This window comes from Psammomys obesus, unplaced genomic scaffold (genome assembly GCF_907164565.1).
Source record: "Psammomys obesus unplaced genomic scaffold, mPsaObe1.curated_primary_1811, whole genome shotgun sequence".
NCBI classification, from domain to species: domain Eukaryota; kingdom Metazoa; phylum Chordata; class Mammalia; order Rodentia; family Muridae; genus Psammomys; species Psammomys obesus.
In genome coordinates this window covers 9,499,064-9,518,392 of record NW_026596034.1, presented here as the reverse complement: position 1 = coordinate 9,518,392, position 19,329 = coordinate 9,499,064, and the positions used below count along the sequence as shown (strand labels likewise).

General features: G+C 43.5%; 1 protein-coding gene across 3 annotated transcripts in view; it reads left to right on the top strand.

The window, feature by feature from the left end:
- Positions 1-14,296, top strand: part of LOC129686930 (liver carboxylesterase 1-like) — a 28,475-nt gene extending 14,179 nt beyond the window's left edge. For 2 of the 3 annotated variants that reach the window (XM_055621108.1, XM_055621106.1), the window contains 8 exons: positions 705-809; positions 1,734-1,772; positions 5,277-5,417; positions 7,257-7,337; positions 7,581-7,728; positions 12,284-12,415; positions 13,583-13,655; positions 13,928-14,296. In XM_055621108.1, the coding sequence (XP_055477083.1) occupies positions 705-809; positions 1,734-1,772; positions 5,277-5,417; positions 7,257-7,337; positions 7,581-7,728; positions 12,284-12,415; positions 13,583-13,655; positions 13,928-14,105 (897 nt within the window). In that variant the 3' untranslated portion in view covers positions 14,106-14,296. The remainder of the gene's footprint in view (positions 1-704; positions 810-1,733; positions 1,773-5,276; positions 5,418-7,256; positions 7,338-7,580; positions 7,729-12,283; positions 12,416-13,582; positions 13,656-13,927) is intronic. The other variant, XM_055621107.1, reaches the window with a different exon arrangement.
- The last annotated feature ends 5,033 nt before the right edge of the window (positions 14,297-19,329 follow it).

Below are 19,329 nucleotides of genomic sequence, written 5' to 3'. Positions count from 1 at the left end.
AAAGATCAGAAAGACAAGACATAGTTACCTGGTGAGCAAAGGATATCCCAAGAAGGAACAGCTTGTGCAAATGTCCTGGGCAAAAAGGAATCTTGTGTGGGAGAGTGAGGGAAGGCTGGTGTGACCAGAACAGACAGAACAGAGTGAGCCAAGAGTCTTTTCCTCTGAATTCTACACCTACCCCATACATACAAATATCAGCCTTTGTCCACCTGTGCCTCCTCCTCTAGCCAGTCTACTTTCAGTCCATTTGGGTACCACACCTGCTGTTGAGATTACAAACTTCCACTTGGTTCAAGGAAGCAATAGCTTTATTCTATCATTTGGGATCGAAGGGTGAGGTATTATTTTTGCTTTGATTGTTCTTCGTAACAATGGGACATGAAACCAGAAGGTAGAATTTGGGATTCTGTGCTTCTAACCACCATTGCCCATTGTCATTCTCAAAAAAAGTCAGCTCTTAGATAACAATACCCGTGTTATCATCTAAACGGCTAGCAAGACACAAATGTGCAAGTGACTCATGTCACCATCCTGTTAGTAACTGGGGCAATACTGTTGAAGCCAGAGCCTTCACCTGCTGGTCCAGAGGGCTTTCTGCCCCCACATCCCACAACTGGGCTTGAGATAGAGACCTTCTCTTTGTATTCATGGAGGTGAGAGACAACGTCATTTAACACTACCATTGCCTGTGATCTCTGCAGCAAGTCGCCATTGCTACAGGGTGCGAGGCCAATACATCAGCCAATATTGTTCACTGTCTGCGTGAGAAGACCGAGGAGGAACTCTTGGCAACCACATTGAAAATGGTAGGTGTGTCTATTTCAGCAGTCCCCACACTTCTATCCTAGGTGTGGTGGTCCTCCTGTTCTGAATAAACTACAGAGCGACTTTTCAGAGACAGTGTCAGCCTTCTGTTACAAGTCAGGTTCTTTTTACTATAAAATAGTTCAAATGTCAATAGTTGAAATATCATCCTCATTATCATCCTCTGTGCGTGTATGATCTGATTCACCAATATGCAGTATGGTGGATACTACAGGACCATCCATCCATCTAGATGTCTATCCAGGTACTTGATGGGTTAGATGAGGTGAGAAGAGAGTATACACTCATCACACCCAGCTAAGATGCCTGAAAGGAAGGGCACACTAGAAGATGTGTGCTCGTGATGCTCTGTTATCATAGGAAAGCTTGTCAGAACACCCAGAAATTACAGCACCTGGGAACATGTGTCCTATTCCCTTCATTGGGAAGATGTGAGTGTGATGTGAGAATAGCTTGAAACTTTGACTTCCCTACCTCTTGCTCTTGCTTTCATTCTTTCTTAGCCCTAGGTGCTGGAGGGTAATCCTGGACCCCATAGTATGCCATTAGCACTGGGTACTGCCTGTTTGTCCTGTCACATCAGGTTCTCATAAAATAATCAAAATATTCAAAGGTTTGTAAAGCTTGGAGTCAAATACTTTGTTGATTTTCCTTGTGACACAAGAAAAAGCATATAAGGAAAGGTAGACACACTAACTGTGTTGTCTCCAGGGTCTGTCTCTTTGCTTGAGTCTGTCCTACCTTGCCTTACTCCACCCTCATGTTCTTATGACAGTAGAGCTCCCACAGTGAGCCCAGCCAAGGGGAGACCAGAATAGACAACCTGGCAACCCAGGAGTGTAGCTAAAGGCCAGCCTTTGTACGAGGACTTCTGCTCATCACATCTTCTGACTTTCTGTTCACAGAAATTCTTTGCTCTCGATTTGCTCGGAGACCCCCGAGAGGTAAGGATCTTTGCTTTTCCATTATGTGTGCTGAGTCTTAACACCTGTAAGCTTCAATTAACTGTGAAGCAAAAGGTTCTCCTTGTAAAATGGTAGTTGTGCTCTGTGCGCATGTTTAGAGGCCCAGGGAAGATAGTCATTTCTCAGAATAACATAGCCAGGAAGCCACAGGTAGAGCTGTTCATCACAGCACAGTGTGCCCAATGAGCAGCTCAGCCACCTGGGCCTGGGTGTCCCCTTCTTTACATTTCTTGCTCACAATAGGTCCCTGTAAGAGGAGACAAGACTAGAGCCTTCCACTGTCAAGGGGCAACGATGTTTGGGTAAAGATCTTAGGAGCCTTCACCAAGGAACTTCAGACTGCTTCACTCAGCAGAAACTCCCAACTTTGCCCTGTATCTCCCGGTGCTTTTCCCCCACCTCCTAGCAAGAGCCTTTTTGTCCTGTGACATTTGTTGTGCAAAAGTCAAATATCTACCGCCCACTGATGGTCCTGTGAGGATGGTGTGAAATTCTTTCAGTCAATCATCAAGGTTTTATACTATGAGGCTAGAACCAACTCAGCAGCTAGGATACAGCAGTGAAACAGACAGGACTGTGGGCCTTCCTGGAACCTTCCATTCCAAGGAAAGTGAGTGGTGCATGCAACAAAACAAATAAAATAGAGTGAGGCACACTTAGTTTATACCAGGATCCACTGATTACAAAGCGGAAACAGACAGTAGGCAAGGGGCCAGGCAGGTACTGAGACCACCCAGGGGGCTGCACTGTAACATTCCAGGAAAGAGATCCTGGAAAATTGTACCAAGGCCTCAGGAGAAAGGTGGGAAAAAGCAGTTTGTGGCTGGATATACTCACAGAATTACTTGACAAGATTTGCTGATGGAAGCTGTTGACTAAGAGATAAAAAGAAGAGGGAAGGATGTTCATCTCTTCTAACCAAAGCTGGCAGTGAGCAACAATGTCATTGAACAGACACCAGCATCACTGAGCCCCATGGCAGTCTCTGAGGTTCCTAATGTTGCTGATGTCCCCTCTGAAGATGCTGCCTTGAAAGGAGCCTTACTGTATGTTTTCTGGACTGTTTTTCCATTTTCTACATCCACTTACCCCCTCCCCCCATGCCTTGGTGTTATCATATTTACCATCCACAACACAAGTTAAGGTCCTTTCTTAAAAGCAGACCTAGTTTACAGCATAAATCTCCTTGCCTCTGTGGAAGACAACTCCATGCAAAACGTATCTTGCTGTGTGCCAGATATTGTGCAGAACGCATGATCTTCCCTGTGACCCTCTTTCTAATGCTCTCACTCATCCACGCCCATGTTTCTTAGCATTTCACGGCCTGGCCCAGCATAGTAACACCTCCACTCCTTTCCTCATTCCCTGTCCGCTGTTTAAAAAATCCCAACCCATCTCTACCATTCAACACTTCATTCCCAAAGACCACTGCTAAGGTCATAAGCACTGCTTCTTTGCAGCCTCCGTTATCAGCCCTCTCTGCACTCTACACCTTTTCTAAGGCAGCAGTAGTTGCACCCAGAACCTACTTTCTACTGTTAACTGGCATGGGTTAGAATTCCAGACCTTTCTGCTAGGTTCGCTTTGTTTTATTGAACTGCACGCAGCAAAAGCTAGCCAGCCATTCATTCATCTTTTCAGAAAAAACACGGGTCCTTGAAACCTTGATCTTTTTTCTAGACATCTCCCAAGAAATATTACAAATGGAACCTGGAACTAGAAATACAGCACAAAAATGGTGCCATAGTGACCCAGATGATAAAATAACTGTACCAATGAAAATAATATCCAGTATTATTGAGCCTTTTCCAGGGACAAGTATTGTGCTGGCCATTGCCTGAGTTCAATTGTTTATTTTATACAGGTCCATAGATAAGAAAATTGTAGCAGATGCAGGTGACATTACTGTCCCTAGTGAACAGCTAGTAAATAGTAGAGCCAAGTTTCAGACCCACGTAGTAGACTGACTCCAAAACACACATTCCGACCATACCAGAGTTCTAGAGCTCACATTTACCCACACCCACAACCAGCATCCTAACTGGTGATGGGTAAACCAGGCTCCATTTCATCTCTTACATATTTGTCATCAAAGGTAAGACATAAAATCAAGAGTCCCAGTTTCTGTGGCTCTCAGAAGGTAGGAGAGGGGCTCTGGACCTCAGGGAGAGCTCACATTAAATGTAGATAGATGGATGACGTTGTCTGTGTAAATGGATGACGAGTCTGTGCTTGTGAGTTGAGCTATTGGTAAAACTGTTTCTAAGTTCCCAAGTAAACCCAAAGCATGTATGCCTGCTCACAGGCAGAGCCTTGAATGTCTGAGTCACATGTGACCCCATGTCCCATCTTGAATCAAAGCCTTGCACTGCTCACTCCATGCACTTCTAGAAAGTGTTCCTTCACCATTGGTTTACTGCATTTTCCCTGCATTTTGATGATTCTACCTTGTTTGAAAAGGCTCCAGGGAGAAGGGAAGGAGCTGTAACTAAACACACAGGTGCTATAATATACTTTATGAAAAAAAATGCATCAGGTGAGTTTCCTTCAGGTTTCAGTTATAGAAATATTGGGTATGAGTTTGGTGACAATGTCAACAATACATTACAGATCCACAAGAAGAGGCTTGTCTACATGTAAGTGAGGCTATTCTGCAAAGATCTTATATGGCACCTATAATGTCTGATGAAGCTACAGGAAGAAGAGAAAGAAGTTAAATCTATAAGTTTGTGAAGTGAGATAGAATATTTTAAAAAAACATGTAGTAAACAATATGTCTGTGAAAATGAAGCCAGAGAAATCTACATTTATGTTCCTTGGGGTCATGAAAACCTTAAGACATTTTTAAGGCACCAGTGCAAAGTGATCTGCTTCTTTTAAATAGCACAATGCTCCACAGTCAGCAGAAAATCCCACAAGCGGGCTTCTATGTCAAGTTACAGCCAAAATGTTATATATTAGATGTCATGAAGCAGCAAGTGAGCGAGCTAAAAAGATGGTTTAGAGGTTAAGAGCAAGTATCCCTGTTGCAAGTGACCTGAGTTTGGTTCCTAACATCAATGTTGTGTGGCTCACAACCACCTGTAACTCCAGCTCCAGGAGATCCAAGGCCTCTTCTGGCCTCACGTGCACTGAAGTGCACATGCCCACACATAGACATATGTGCATAATTAAAATTAAAATACATCTTTTAAAACGTATCAATGAATGTTATGTTTCCAGTTGGATCCCATCTCTATGGAACTTTATTATGTACATACAAATATTTCAGATTGTACCACTTTCTCCTCACCTTGCCAGTGATACCCACATGCCAGAGTTCTAACCCTTCACAGAAACTTAGTCCTTTAGAGGGGCTCGAACTGCTGTGGCCACTGTCCATGCTCATGTAGTTGGACAGGGTGGGCTTCACCATCACACAGACAGCAAAAGAGACACGCGTGTTCTGTGGAGCTAGTAACCACCTGTTCCCTCATTGCCCAGAGCTACCCCTTCCTGACTACTGTGATTGACGGAGTGCTGCTGCCAAAGGCACCTGAAGAGATCCTGGCTGAGAAGAGTTTCAACACGGTCCCCTACATCGTGGGCATCAACAAGCAAGAGTTTGGCTGGTACATCCCGACGGTGAGAAAATAATGATCTCATAAACTTAACCCCAGAACCCATCATCACCTGTGCCCAGGACTTCTTCCTGTTTGGAACCTCTCTTTGAATCCAGGGAAGCTGTTCCCATTGTCACAAGTAGGCATTTCCATGGAAACAGTCTCTGAGATACTCCAAGTGTGCCGTGAAGTGCAGCCCTAGGAGCTCTTCTCTCCACAAACCTTGCCTTTTTCTAAAGAATTCTGACAAGCTCCCAGTGAGAGATCTGTAGTGATGGCTGAACAGACTGCTCTTGACCTTAGCCCAAAGGCCAAGAAGTGATGGAAATTGTTCAGATGGCATAGTAAGGACACCCAGAAAGGAGAGGGAGCAGGAGTTCATGCCTCAGGCTGGGGTGGCATGGCTTCCACCTTGGAGTTGGACTTGTAGTCCCATAGATTTCTGCAAGCACACTTTCATTGCAAAGACCAAAGAAGATTAGTTCTGCTTAAGTGAAAAACTGGCATACAAAAGGAAAATGGGATTTTTCTTGTGCTAAAAAATAAAACAATGAAAAAAATACACAGTCAAGTAGAATATTATGGTTTAGTTAGTAGTGTGACTTCATTAGGGAAGAGATTGAGTACAAGATTAACTCGATCCCTGGCAACAATAGTGGGAGAGATTTCAATGCTGTAATGTCCTCAAAGAGCCACTGTGATAGGAGGGATGAGCCTGTGCCTCCAGATACAAAACTGTTGGTCCACACACATCTGCAAGGGAAACATCCTTCTCTTCATAGGAAGATTCAGAGTCCTAAGTTAACGTTATCAAAGCTAGGGATTTTTCCTTCCATAAAAGCTAGAACAGCTGGGTACGGGCACACACCTGTAATCCCAGCACAAGGGGAGGCAGAGGCAGGTGCATCTTTATGAGTTTGAGGCCAGCCTGGTCTACAAAGCAAGTACAGGACAACCAAGACTGCACAGAGAAACCCTGTCTCAAAAAAAAAAAATGCTAGGAGAACAAAATCAATCTCTCCATTTTTTTTTTTTACATCAAAGAAACTTTAAAAATTACAGGGAGAAAATTGTTCTCTGTTCCTTGAGGAAACTGTTTTTGTTGAGACATTAAAATCTCAAGGAGCATCATAAAGATTGGTAACTGCAAACTTTGACAGTAGCTGCTTTAATAGAGGCCAGGAGCAGTCTGTTCCACCCCAGTTTATTTTCTGATAGCACTGAGCTTCCCGAGTAAGCATGGCAGGAGGTAGGTCATGCTTCTACAACCATACCAGTGCTGGGTTCCACAACCACACCGATGCTGGGTTGTCTCTGACTGCAGAGGTTTGCACACATCAGCACATGAGAAGAGTTCTACAGCTCTCAATACAGACAGATTTCAGAGATTATCAAATGACACAGCCATAGTGGTTGCTTGTGGATTCCTCAGTCACGTGACTGTGATTTGATGGCGGGATGTCATGTCCCCTCTATTCCTGAGTTTTGGGCTTCTAAGTACCTGATCTTAATTTTTTCCTCACTGCCTAAAGGATCTTGAGTGTATTCCAGCTTGATAAAAACAAACATACACCCATACAGACACATACTTACAAATGCACACACAATTACACACACATTCACACATTACACACACATGTATACATACACACACACACAATCAGCTTCTGCTAACCATGTTTTAATCTCTTTTGCATTCTTTCAGTCTCTGAATAAATCCATCAAGTTAACTACTATTGTCTAATTCATCAGAAGCCATGCATCTTCATTCCGCAGCAGTTTGGTTGACTGGTTAGCCTGTTTGAACATTCCCGTTAATTCCCAACAATTTACAGGTGACTAACCAACCATTATTTAACAGATGATGGGCTACCCCCTCTCTGAAGGCAAACTGGACCAAAAGACAGCCACATCCCTCCTGTGGAAGTCCTATCCACTTGCTGTAAGTACCAATGGAATCATGGGGGAAAATTGAGATTCAAGGAAGGGCTGGAGGCTTGCCCTGAGTCACAGGTCAACTGAATGGTAGAGAAAAAGTCAACTAGAATATGGAGTTCCCTCCCAAGGGTCAGGATTAACACAGCACTGGAGATGCCCATAGTCAATTGAAGTCTTCTCAACTGGCTGGAGAAAAATACTCATTGATCATTGGATGGTGATGGGCTCTTTTTTTGATTGATTTCAGAACATCTCTAAGGAACTGACTCCAGTGGCCACTGAGAAGTATTTGGGAGGATCCGACTGCCCTAACAAAAAGAAAGACCTCTTTTTAGACATGATGGGAGATGTGTTATTTGCTGTGCCGTCTGTGATTGTGGCCCGCTATCACAGAGGTGAGACCTGGGGGCTGGACCAAAGAGGGACACTGACTCCCAATACAGTCAAATGGGAAAACTGCTGAGGGTTAGGACTCAGAGGCTCATTTCCTATAGCCTAGAGGCGATATGGGGTATGTTCTACATTGTTTCTCTTTTACATAAATCTCTAAGACAGGGCACAAATGCAAGCAGTAAATTTGGGAGTTACTCTCACCAAACACTTGTTGGGAGACAGGGATATGATACTGGAAAGAGACCAATCAGAGATCCACTGTCAAGCATTTGCCTACTATGGATGGATGGAGCTGTAGAGTTCTTAGAGCCATGCAAAGGACACATCTCAGGGTTGTCCCTTCCGAGTAGCAAAGGAACTACCTATACCCATCAGCACACACTTGCCACTGGTTGAAAGCTATTTCAGTGAGTTAGTGCTTTGATAACTCTACCTGTTGCACACTCAGGCAAAGTAATCTGCAGCAATAAGCAAAGCCTCAGCTAAAGAGCTACAGCGGCTGGAGCTGACCTGCCTGTTAAAAGGCAGTGTGTGTGAGCCCCAGCAGCAGCCACTAGGAGCTCCTTATCTGGACTTATGCTGGTGTATAGAGAGATGGAGTGTAACAAACACTTGGAAAGTTTGGCAGCCTCTATCAGGGGACTGAACCAGTAGGAGATAGATAATTGATAGAGAGGCAGACAGGTATACAGGCCAGCAGACAGATAGACGGACAGACAGACAGATGAGAGGGGATATATTGGAGGAATTGGCCTGTGGGATTATTAAGGGCAGAAAATTGGGTCAGAACAGATCTGGAGACCCTGAGGTTTTGGTAAACTGACCAAAAGGTTGAAAGCCTCAGGGCCAAAAAAGCCAATGATGTGTTTTGTTTTGGTTTTTTTTTTTTTTTCAGTCTAATTGAGGAAGCCAGAGGCCCTTGAAAACCCCTGGTATAAGTCTCAAAGTTCAAATGTGAATATCCTGGAATGCTGGACAGGAGTTCAAGGGCAGGAAAAGAAACTCTGGGAGAGACGACACCATCTTTTCTCTGTTTTCTTCCCTATCATGAAGTTAGATGACACCCTTTCACACTGAGGGTAGACCTTCCCTTATTAATGTACAATTCATATTCCAGTCTCCCCTGAAAAGACCCTGTTCCTTAAAACCATAATACTTTATGGTTTTCTAGCATTCCTCAATCCACTCAAACTGAAACCTAAAAGTAACTTTCAGAGGATCTGTTCAGGGTCAGAGGCTGCTGTAAGGTAGCGTGTTCACAGCAGTGGGGCTGGAGGAAGAGCAGAACGATCCTCGTAGTATTGAAGACTGCCCAGGACCCAAAGCTCTGAGCCAGAAGGTGCTAGGACATAGGGGAGGGGTTCTGGAGACGCTTGCCGTCTGCACCTGACCTTTATCTAACTCAGTCCATACGAAGTACTTTGCCGGCTCCTCTAGGATGTCCCAGTGTTGTCCCACAGCCGTGCTGAGAACGGATGAGCACACCTGTGTGATGTCCTCTCCCAGGTGAGCCTGTCACCAGCTCCCTTCGTTTCAGCTGGCATTTTAGGATTCTGAGTTCAGTTATTTCAGCCAGCATGCACAGGCTTTATCTATTTTTTTATATTGTCTTACCCTTGTTGATAAAAATAACTTTTCTAATTATAAAATCAACCTGTTTACCCTTCTAGCAACATTTTAAAATATACTAACATGTAAGAAGGCACCAGATACCATTCAAAATTCTTCAGCCGGGAGTCGTCTACTATAACTTTTTTCTTGTATTGTTTAATAGCTGTTCTACCTCTGATATAATTTAAAAATTAATTTTGTGTAACAGTTTTCTTCAGAGAACACAATGTAATGGGAATTTCTATAATTCCAACAAAAAAAATCTATCAAAAACAAAAATCTACCAAAAGTGCTCATGAATGGGTACATGAGGTCTACTCTCTCTGGCCTGTTGGGTATTCAAGGCTTACATTTCAATAACACAGATAATGTTGTGCTGAATCCTAGATGCATGAATGTTTAGCCAAATGTCTACTCACTTTTTGATTGGTTTTAAAAAAGAAGTTACTATTCTCCATGAAAGGAACACTTTAGAGCTCTTAACGTGTGGTGAAATTGTTTTCCAATATGTAAGAATGTGGGTTTCTTACCTCTAATTACTACATGGAAACTAAGTAAAAATAATAAACTATAAAAGGAATCCATATGCTTTTCCCTCCCAAAAAATTTTAAGGCCACCAGTACAGCTTACTACCTTGATCTCTCTTCTTTCCTCTCCTTTATGCCACAGCCATGGCTAGTGAAAACTGGTGAAAGCCATGAAGCCAGCACAGCTGTTTGACAAAAGTCAGCAAAGCTGAGCTGAATGTTGTTTTTGCCATCATTCTGTCTTTCACTTTGGGTTTCTGATCTCTATGTGTTGCATTTGTGGGGGGATTTTTACAGTATGCTTCATTTATATCTTTTCCTCCAGGAAATTACTTCTGCTCTCAAAGAAGTAAGCTTATCTGGCCGTTCTCAGCAATCTTCCTTGTCATGGAGATAATGAAAAGCACAAAAAAGTTAGATAGCCCCAGAGTTCTCTTGGCACAGTTGCCCCGTAAGCAAACTCAGAAACAGTAGATTTGACAACAGATCAGATTACAGGCTTCCCCTTTTATGTAGTCTACAGGACATTTCCATAAGAAAATAAAAGTGTGACAACAAATTTAGCTTGCCTAAAATAACATTTGATAAAATATATATATCATATATAAAATTAATATTAGAATTTGCCATGAATGAGAAGATTATCTCATATTAAGTTTACAGTGAGCTCTTTAAACTAAAAAAAAAAAACAAAGAGAAAACAAGTAGCCTGAAGCCTGGGAGAGCTTTCAAATTTTTAAGATAGGCTAACTCTGTGTATGTGTATGCATGTCTATATGTGTTTGCGTGCATGTGTCTGTGCATGTGTCTCTATGTGTACTTGTGTGTGCGTATGTATATGTGTGTGTATGTGTGTTTGCATGTGTACAAGTGTGTGTGTGTTATGTGTGTTATGTCTCTGTGAGTATGTGCATGTGTGTATGTGTGTGTGTGTGTGTACATCTGTGTGTGCGTCTGTGTATGAATCTGAGTATGTTCATGTGTATGTTTGTATGTGTGTGTACATGTGTATGTATGTGTGTATCTATATGTGTGGGTGTTTGTATGTGTGTCTGTCTATGTCTGTATTTCTGCCTCTTAAATGGCCCCTGATTGTCAGTCAAGTATCTATGCCCTGCTTCCCATTGATGACTTGCATTGTAATTGCACACAGTTTACGGATCTCATCTCAGCGGTCTTAGGCAAGAGCCTTAAAACCGTCACACTAACTAAAGGAAATGTGCTCTTCCACAGGTTGTGGCTCGGTTTCTTCCACACTCATTTCAGCCTCAGAGGCTAGGTCACTCTTCTTTCAGAAAATTGTGCATGACCTTAAAGTGACTGCTCAATAGATCGCAGGGCCACACAGGAATATTTGCTCAAAGCAACAATTCATGCTAAACCATGGGACAATGGTGGGGGCTGAGAAGGTAGTTTAGTAAACCACTCTATGTTTTCATGCTGCAGTGACATGATTGTCTACTGTTTTATGCATGAACAAATAGTAATATGAAAACTGATTTCAGAATGTTACAGGATGTCTCTTAGATAATATTATTCCAGCTTTATATAGAGAAGGATATGTGCTAAAACATCAAGCGATAGTCTCAGAGGTGAAATTATGAGAAATTTTTCTTCTTTTCTATATTTTTTAAGATTCTTACTGAAAACAAGCAGGAAAAGGAGTCCGATTTTCCCACCATCCTGATTGGGATCCTAACTCTGCTCTCAGGTTCACTCCTCTGTCAGTATCTGTGCCCACTATGGCCACTGGCGCTGAGGCCCCTGGGTTGCGTGGGTTACTATATAAGCAGAAGTAGTCAGCTGACCCAATGATTGATTTAGCAAGAACAATGCTGCTACACGGCTTAGACGTGACGTCTTTGGTGGTGAGAGAAGAAGGCAAAGGAGAGGAGAAGAGAAGCAAACTCACCTTCCCTTCATGCCTGAAGGCCTTAACATTCCCAGCCAAGCAAGACTCATATACAAATCCAAGTTCTGTGATTTCATGAAGCCTGAGAGATAGACAAACTGCTTGCTCTCTTCATAGACTTGCATTTATATGTCCTTGTGTCCAGGCAGGCGGCTTGGATTTATATCATTCTTTTCTGGATGATTGAGAAAAACACTGGGGATGATCAAAACCAGCCTGACAGAAGATGCCTTCTAAGTTCAGATCTGTCATCCCTGGAGTACATCCTGGCACATATTGCCTGCACTGTATTCACTCCTGTATTCAGTTAAAAAAAAAAAAAAAAGCTTGTTCAAATCCCAGCTCTATCTCAATGCAGTCCCAAGCAAGTTCCCAGGATACCCTAAAGCCTCTGTTTCCTTCCTACCCGTAGATTTGGGGAGAAGGGTATCTGTACAGGTATATACCTTTATACCAATGACATGTGTCTGGTAATATGCACTCTACTTGAATCCATGTCTTCCCAGATGCTGGAGCCCCCACCTACATGTATGAATTTAAGTACCGCCCAAGCTTTGTGTCTGACATAAGACCCAAGATGGTGATAGCAGACCATGGTGATGAAGTTTATTCCGTTTGGGGGACACCACTTTTAAAAGGTAATGGCCTGAACTTCAAGTTGTGAGCCTCAGGTTCCAGTCCTGATTTGGTGGCCTTAAGCAAGTGTCTCTTTTTTTTCAGTCCTAGTTTCCTAACAGGACCATGTTAGTTACTACATTCATTTCTGTGCCAAAATACCTGCCCAAGGCAACTTTTGGAGAAGGGGTTTATTCTCACTCATAGTTTCAAAGGGCCACAGTCCACCAAGGTGAGGAAAGCATGGTGGTAAGGGCCATTAAGTTGGCTCGTCACTGTATTAGCAGTTGGAAATCAGAGAAAGATTAGAAAGCATATTCAGGCTGTAAACCTCAAGGCTCACCCCCAGTGACCTACTCCCTACACACCTCTGCCTCCTAAAAGTCCCACAGCCTTCCCAAACAGTGCCACCATCCAGAGATTCTCTTCATCCAACAGGCATAAAGGAAGCTGTACCCCTAGACAAAGTAGCCAGCCCCATGACCCTAACCTATGATGTCACTTAAGACAAGGGGCATGCCATCTGCAGGGCTGTACCTTCGGAAGGAACACCACTGTTTGATTTTCTAATCACAGGAGCCTACACAAAGTGAGAGAAGAGAGAATCAGTGCTGGTGTTAAGCTTGGGTAGGCTCTAATGTGTCTCTTTCCGTATCTCTGCCTGTGCATCAAAATATCAAAATTTTAAAAATTTTAATAATATAATACTTTAAAAAAAACACAGATATCTTCAGCATCTTGACTCTCAGCAAGTGTAGGTGACCTGTGATTCATATACTGGCTATTCATAGCACACCAGGATCTCTGGTGTTCCCTTAAAATAGTAATAGTTCTGGTATATTTCAGAATTTATAAAAATGAAAGAGAGGATCCAGAGTCAGCAACCTATGAGCCAAAGAAAACTCTGGGGTTTGGCAGTATAGCCTTGAGTAGGGAGGGAAGAGCAGGTGACCATGAGAAGCAAAGGCAGCCAGCTTGTGGACAGACTACTTGCCAGTTTGTGAGTCCTACATTAGTCATTTCCAAGCTGAAATAGAATGCTCAGCCTAACTTGTCTATGAATGCAGATTCCTATTCCGCAAGTGTATGGTAAGAGTGAAGACTGCCTTTCGTCACACTCGCAAATGATGCTAACACTGCCCATGAGCCACACTGTGATCAGGAAAGGACTCTTGTGTTCTTCCCCGCAGAGGGTGCCTCAGAAGAAGAGACGAACCTCAGCAAGATGATGATGAAGTTTTGGGGCAATTTTGCTCAAAATGGGTGAGGCTGGTGAAAATATGGAGCGGGTTTGGTGGATAATATCCTTGGGAGACTCCTGATGGGAAATGGGGGTACTTTCTAAAGTCTGAGTGAGCATAGTGTTCTGACAATGAGAACTCTCAAAAATGGGTAGGCTGTGCCCCGCCCCGAGAAGATGAGTAGCTGTCTCTGGGGCTGCATGACCTCATGGCAATAATAGACCAAGGGATTCCTCTGAGAAACATGAGGCCCACAGAGCAGCTTTAGGGACCTCTGATTGATTCTGTTCTCAGGAACCCCAATGGGGAGGGGCTGCCACACTGGCCAGAGTATGATGAGAAGGAAAGTTACCTTCAGATCGGAGCCACTACCCAGCAAGCCCAGAAGCTCAAAGACACGAAAGCAACTTTCTGGACCCACCTCCGGGCTATGGAGATGGAGAAAGCAACCAAGGGAGATACTGAGAAATGACATAGAAGGCAGCACAGCCATGGAAGCCTTTAGGAGCCAGGGCAACACTGTTCCTCTGAAGGTGTTTGTAGCCCAAAGAGCTTTCTCATCACAGAGGCTGAAGAACTGTGCATTGGGAGTGGGCAGAAACCAGAAAAGAGAAATGTTTGCAGCTATGGTTTCAATTTGTAAAATAAATGAAAAAAAATTTTGAGGGGAACCAAATCATTGGCTGTGTCTTGAACTAAAAATGAGTCTATCCTCCCCAGAGAGAGGAAGGTGAAGAGAGGTGACCATCAGCAGAGAAATTATAGGTCTTGGTCTATATACATGCTGAATCCCAGCATGCTTGGGACATATCCAACACTGAACAATGGAACATGGGAGGTGGGATGCTGGGGCACTCCAGAATGACAATGTACATGTAAATGCTAGGGGAAGGTCCTCTCATCTTGATCCATGTTTCCAATAATAATAATAGTAATAATAATAATTCAGACATGATACAGGAGTAACTCAAGTAGTCACGAGTTTACTTACAACACACAGAGAAACAAAAACATACTCTTTAGGAAAAGCATGAGCTGAGTTGAACAGCAATGGTCCCAATCCCAGCAGACACAGGGCTTATATCTCTCTGCCCATTTCCCCTCACTCCTGCCTCCTCCAGGGTGGGCACTTCCAGGAAGGTGGTGTTTTCTTCTTAAAAGGTTATTTTACCAGAACTCAGACTGTTATGTGTAAATACACAATATAGAAGAATATGTATAGAGACTCAAAATTCACTAAGGTAGGGTTAGGTACCAGCACTCAGCCCGTGGTGTCCTAGTGAGGAAGACCCCTTAAGGAAGAAAAATCCTTCAACCAGCTCATAGAGAGCAGCATACCAACTCTATTACTCTCAGGGTAAAATAGGAAACTGTCCTAGGTCAAGGTCATTAGAGAGATTTCAATGATCCCCGAGAGGGTCCCATCCCCGAGGACCTACTAAGGTTGAAGTTGGACCAGACGATAAAAACTGAAGTTACCCCTAAGTGAGCAGACGCTGCAAAAGGCAGATGTGCAGGGCAGCCTGAGGTTGAAGGTGAAACAGTGCATTAAGAAAACACTTCAGAAACTAGCCCTCACACAAGCACACTAGAACATGCAGACAGAGCATGGGATAATGCTAGAAAGTATGACTTGCCATGCATTTCGGATACCCAAGACAATACGAATTGAGTCCACAGGCATACAGACAGTCAGCTGTGCCAAGGGGTGGGGGATGGGGATGGGGTGGTCTCTGCAAACCAGGGCCTGCAGAATAACAATCTGCAACAAGAAGGAAATCCAGTTCAACACGACTTAGTAGCTAGTGTTGGTTCAAACTTCTAGAGTCTGACCCTGGGCTGATTATTTTAAGCATATTTAAGTACAGCACAATTCGGGACAAAGTTTCCAGGTGTAACACAACCCTGCATGCACAAAGAGGCATAATTACATGGAAACTCTTCCCAAAGTACACGTCACTTCTTTCATAAAGACGGTTTCTGTAGATAGGCTACACGTGTTATCTTAAGGGCCTAGAGGAGGATCCACTGTGGTCTCAGTCATACAGATAGCATAGAGGTTGCCTATTAACCACCTCTGGCCCTGTCTGGGGAAGCCTGGGGGAGCCCTTAGCCATACAGATAGCTCAAAGGTCACCTAGGCTGTTAACCATCTCTGGTCCTGTTTGTGGGAGCCTGGAGGAGCCAGAGGTAGCCTGGCCCTGTGGATATCTCAGAGGTCATCTAGACTACTAACCACCTCCAGTCCTGCTTTTTGAGAGCTTGGGGAAAGCCAGGTATGGTACAGAAAGAGCAGGGGTTACCTAGGCTACTAGCCACCTTGGTTCTTAGCCTTCTCAGTGAAGAACAGCTTGTTCATCTTTTCCTTTAAAAAGACAGCCCTGTGGGTTTGACGTTCCTGCTTTCCCTAGTGCTGCCTGTGAGTGCAAGGACCTCTGTGTTCCCAGGAAGAAGGCACATCTGTTTCTGTTCATCCAGTTTGATCCCATTCCCACACTCATAACGCAAAATGTTTAATGCAACACTGAGAACCCACAAAATCAAGAGAGCAGCATTAACAAGAGAATAATTAAGCATCATAGGCAAATGCAGACTGAACCCCGGCACCGTCAGAACTAACACGTGCGGTGGGAAGGTTCAGGGCATCATATGGAAAGCCTACATAGACAGGTGATACTGAAAGCAGCCCAAGGAAGGGCCATAAATGCAGAGTACCAAAGAAGGAATTGTGGAAGTTTCCCCCTTTTAATTTAGTTTAAAGTTTCATACATCAATCAAGTGTTTGCATCAGGTCCACTCCATTCTTGTCCCCCTTCTTAGCTAGTGATTGATGGAGGAGGGCCCACCCCAATGGGGGTGGTGTCATCCCTGGGCTGAATTCTGTAAGAAATTCTATGGCTGAACATGCCATAAAGAGCAAGTCAGTAAGCAGCACTCCTCTATGGCTACCTTGAACTTCAGCTCCTGCCTCCAGGTCCCTTACTGTCCTGACTTCCTTTGGTGATGAACTGTGCTGTGGAATCATAAGTAAAATAAACATTTCCTCCCCAACTTGCTTTTGGTCATGGGGCTTCATCACAGCAACAGTAGCCCTAACTAAGATACCATGAATGTGGATTTTAATATTTATATTTATATGGATAGCCTAAAACCTACTGAACTCATTTAGTGTTAGATAGCCTTCCAAGAGTCTTTTCCCTGCAGAAAACTGATTTTCTCTCTCATCAGTCATTGACCACCTGCAGCTTTTCATGAAGGGGTAGGACCTTGTGAGATTTCCCTCACCCACCTTGGCAAGTCACCTGGCATTCTCACTATGCAAGTCTTGTTTAGATGGCCATACTGTAAGATTTCACGAATTCAGCTTCCCTGCTGTGTCTAGAATAGACTGTCTAAGCAGAAAGTATCCTGGTCCTTTCACTCCTACAGTCTTTTGGCCTCCCTTCTGTGATGCTACCTGAGCCTACTCTAGGTTCAGCATTGTACAGTTGTGCCTGGGTACCTCACAGTCAGTTAACCTCCATTTTGACTATTTGTAGATCTCTGTAAAAATTAAAAATTAAAAAAAAAGGCTTTTTGAGGAGGGTGAGAGCTTTACTTACCTGTGGATATAAGGATGCGTATGTGGGATACAGTTAGGAATCACATTGGTTTGAGAAAATGGCAGCAGTGGGTTCTTGTCGAGGGCCTATGACCTCTCCACCCACTGGAAATTGGCTAGATTTGCAGAACCAGACATGAATCCCCTCCTATGGAGTGGGCCAGTTGCTTCGGACACAGTTGCAGTCTGTTGCTTCTTCCCGGACATAAGCAGAGCTTTTGCACTTTGGGGAATCTCTCTCTGGACCAATTATTGTTGTGGTTCATAAGCTTCACAGCTGGGTAAGACTATTGATTGTTTGTCTCCCTCGGTAGCTTGCACAGCTCCTTCAGATATTCTGAGAATTAGGGAGATACTAGGGAAGAGGCTTTGGGGTCAGATCCAGTTCAATACTCTGACATCTTATGTCTAAAATGTGTAGTGTCCTTACCAATAGGGCCTTATTTTCAACTTCTGGGAAGCAAACAAGGGCAATGGCAATTGCTTGTATTGTTCTAGGAATCTCTTGAAACACCCTTCCGAGACTAACATCCAGAAGGAAGGTTCCCCACGCTCTGCCACCGGGATTTTTAGATAGTCTATAGCTTTGGAGAAGAGCAGTTTCACCCTGTGTGTTGTAATGGCATTTAATGTGTATATAATATATGTGTGTGTTCTTAAGTAAGCTTATAAAATAATGGTTCTCGGTGGTCTTTTTAAGCATCTTACAGCTATTTATCTCTTCTTCCTCCTCCTCCTCTTTTTGTCTTACTTCCTCCCCCGATCCTCCTCCCCTTTGCTGATTTTCCTGGCTTTTGTAGTTACTCCAGGTTACTCCAGCTTATATATTCGCAACTAAAGATTTGGACATAAGACCTAAAGATAAGAGAGAACATGTGACATTTGTCTTTTTGACTCTGGGTTACTTCACCCAGTATTTTCCAGTCCCAACCATTATCCTGAAACTTTCGTTATTCTTTCTGTTGAATTGTACTCCATTGTATCTCTGTACCACATTTTCATTATCCACTCATCAGTTGAAGGACATCTAGGTTGTTTCCATTTCCTGGCTACTGTGAAAAGGGCAGCCACAGTCATGGCTGAGCATGTGTCTGTGGCAAAGGATGCTGAGTCCTTCAGATACATGCCAAGGACTGGGGTAGCTATAGCTATGTCATTAGGTAGACCTAGTTTAGCTTTTTGAGAAGTCTCCACATTGACTTCCGCAGTGGCTGTTCCACTCTGCATTCACCCACAAGCAGTGAATGAGGGACCCTACTTCCCCACCTACTCGCTGGCATCCATTGTCAGTTGCTTTCCTGTTCAGATTCATGGCCCTTTAAAAAAAAAAAAGAAAAGAAAAGATAGTATGCTTTCTTAATTCTGTGTTATTTTGAGTTCTTTGTATATTCTAGGTATTAGTCGGTCATCTACAGGATGTGTGGTTGGCAAAGAGTCTTGCTTATTCTGTGCACTTCCTTTTCACCAGATTGTTCTTTGCTATACAAACACCTTTTGGTTTTACGACGTCCCATTTGTCAGTTTTTGGCATTAGTTCCTAAGTGAGAGGAATCCTATTCAAAAAGTCCTTGATATATATCATGGAGGACACTTAAGGCAGATTTCTTACTGGAAACTACTGTGAGTAAAAGTCCCCAGAGAGAACCACAACTTACAATGAACCTCCTACAATGCTGATTAACTGACTAAAACTTCAGTGATGTGGGGAGGTTGGAATGTTCCAAGTCCAGAGCCACGTTATCTTAGGCCAATCTTTAGACTCCTTTGATTTATTTATGAGCCTCTCTTTGTGGCGTAACGTCTTTTGTGGCCACTGGGTAAATTTGTTAGAATACAGCAACAGAACCCTAGTGTCTACCAGCTGTATCTGAGGCCGGTAGCCGAGATCTTCCGACTATGCTGTAACTTACTGCTGTTTTTAAACTGTCTTGACATAAGAACTCACAGAAACTGCGGCAGCATGCACAAACCCCACACAACTTCAAGCCAGACAAAACCCCAGCACAGAGAAGGGGAAATGGGTACAAAGTCCCACTACTAGCCAAGAAGCTATTTGAAGTTAGTTGACAACAACTGGGCGAAGAAAAACTTATTT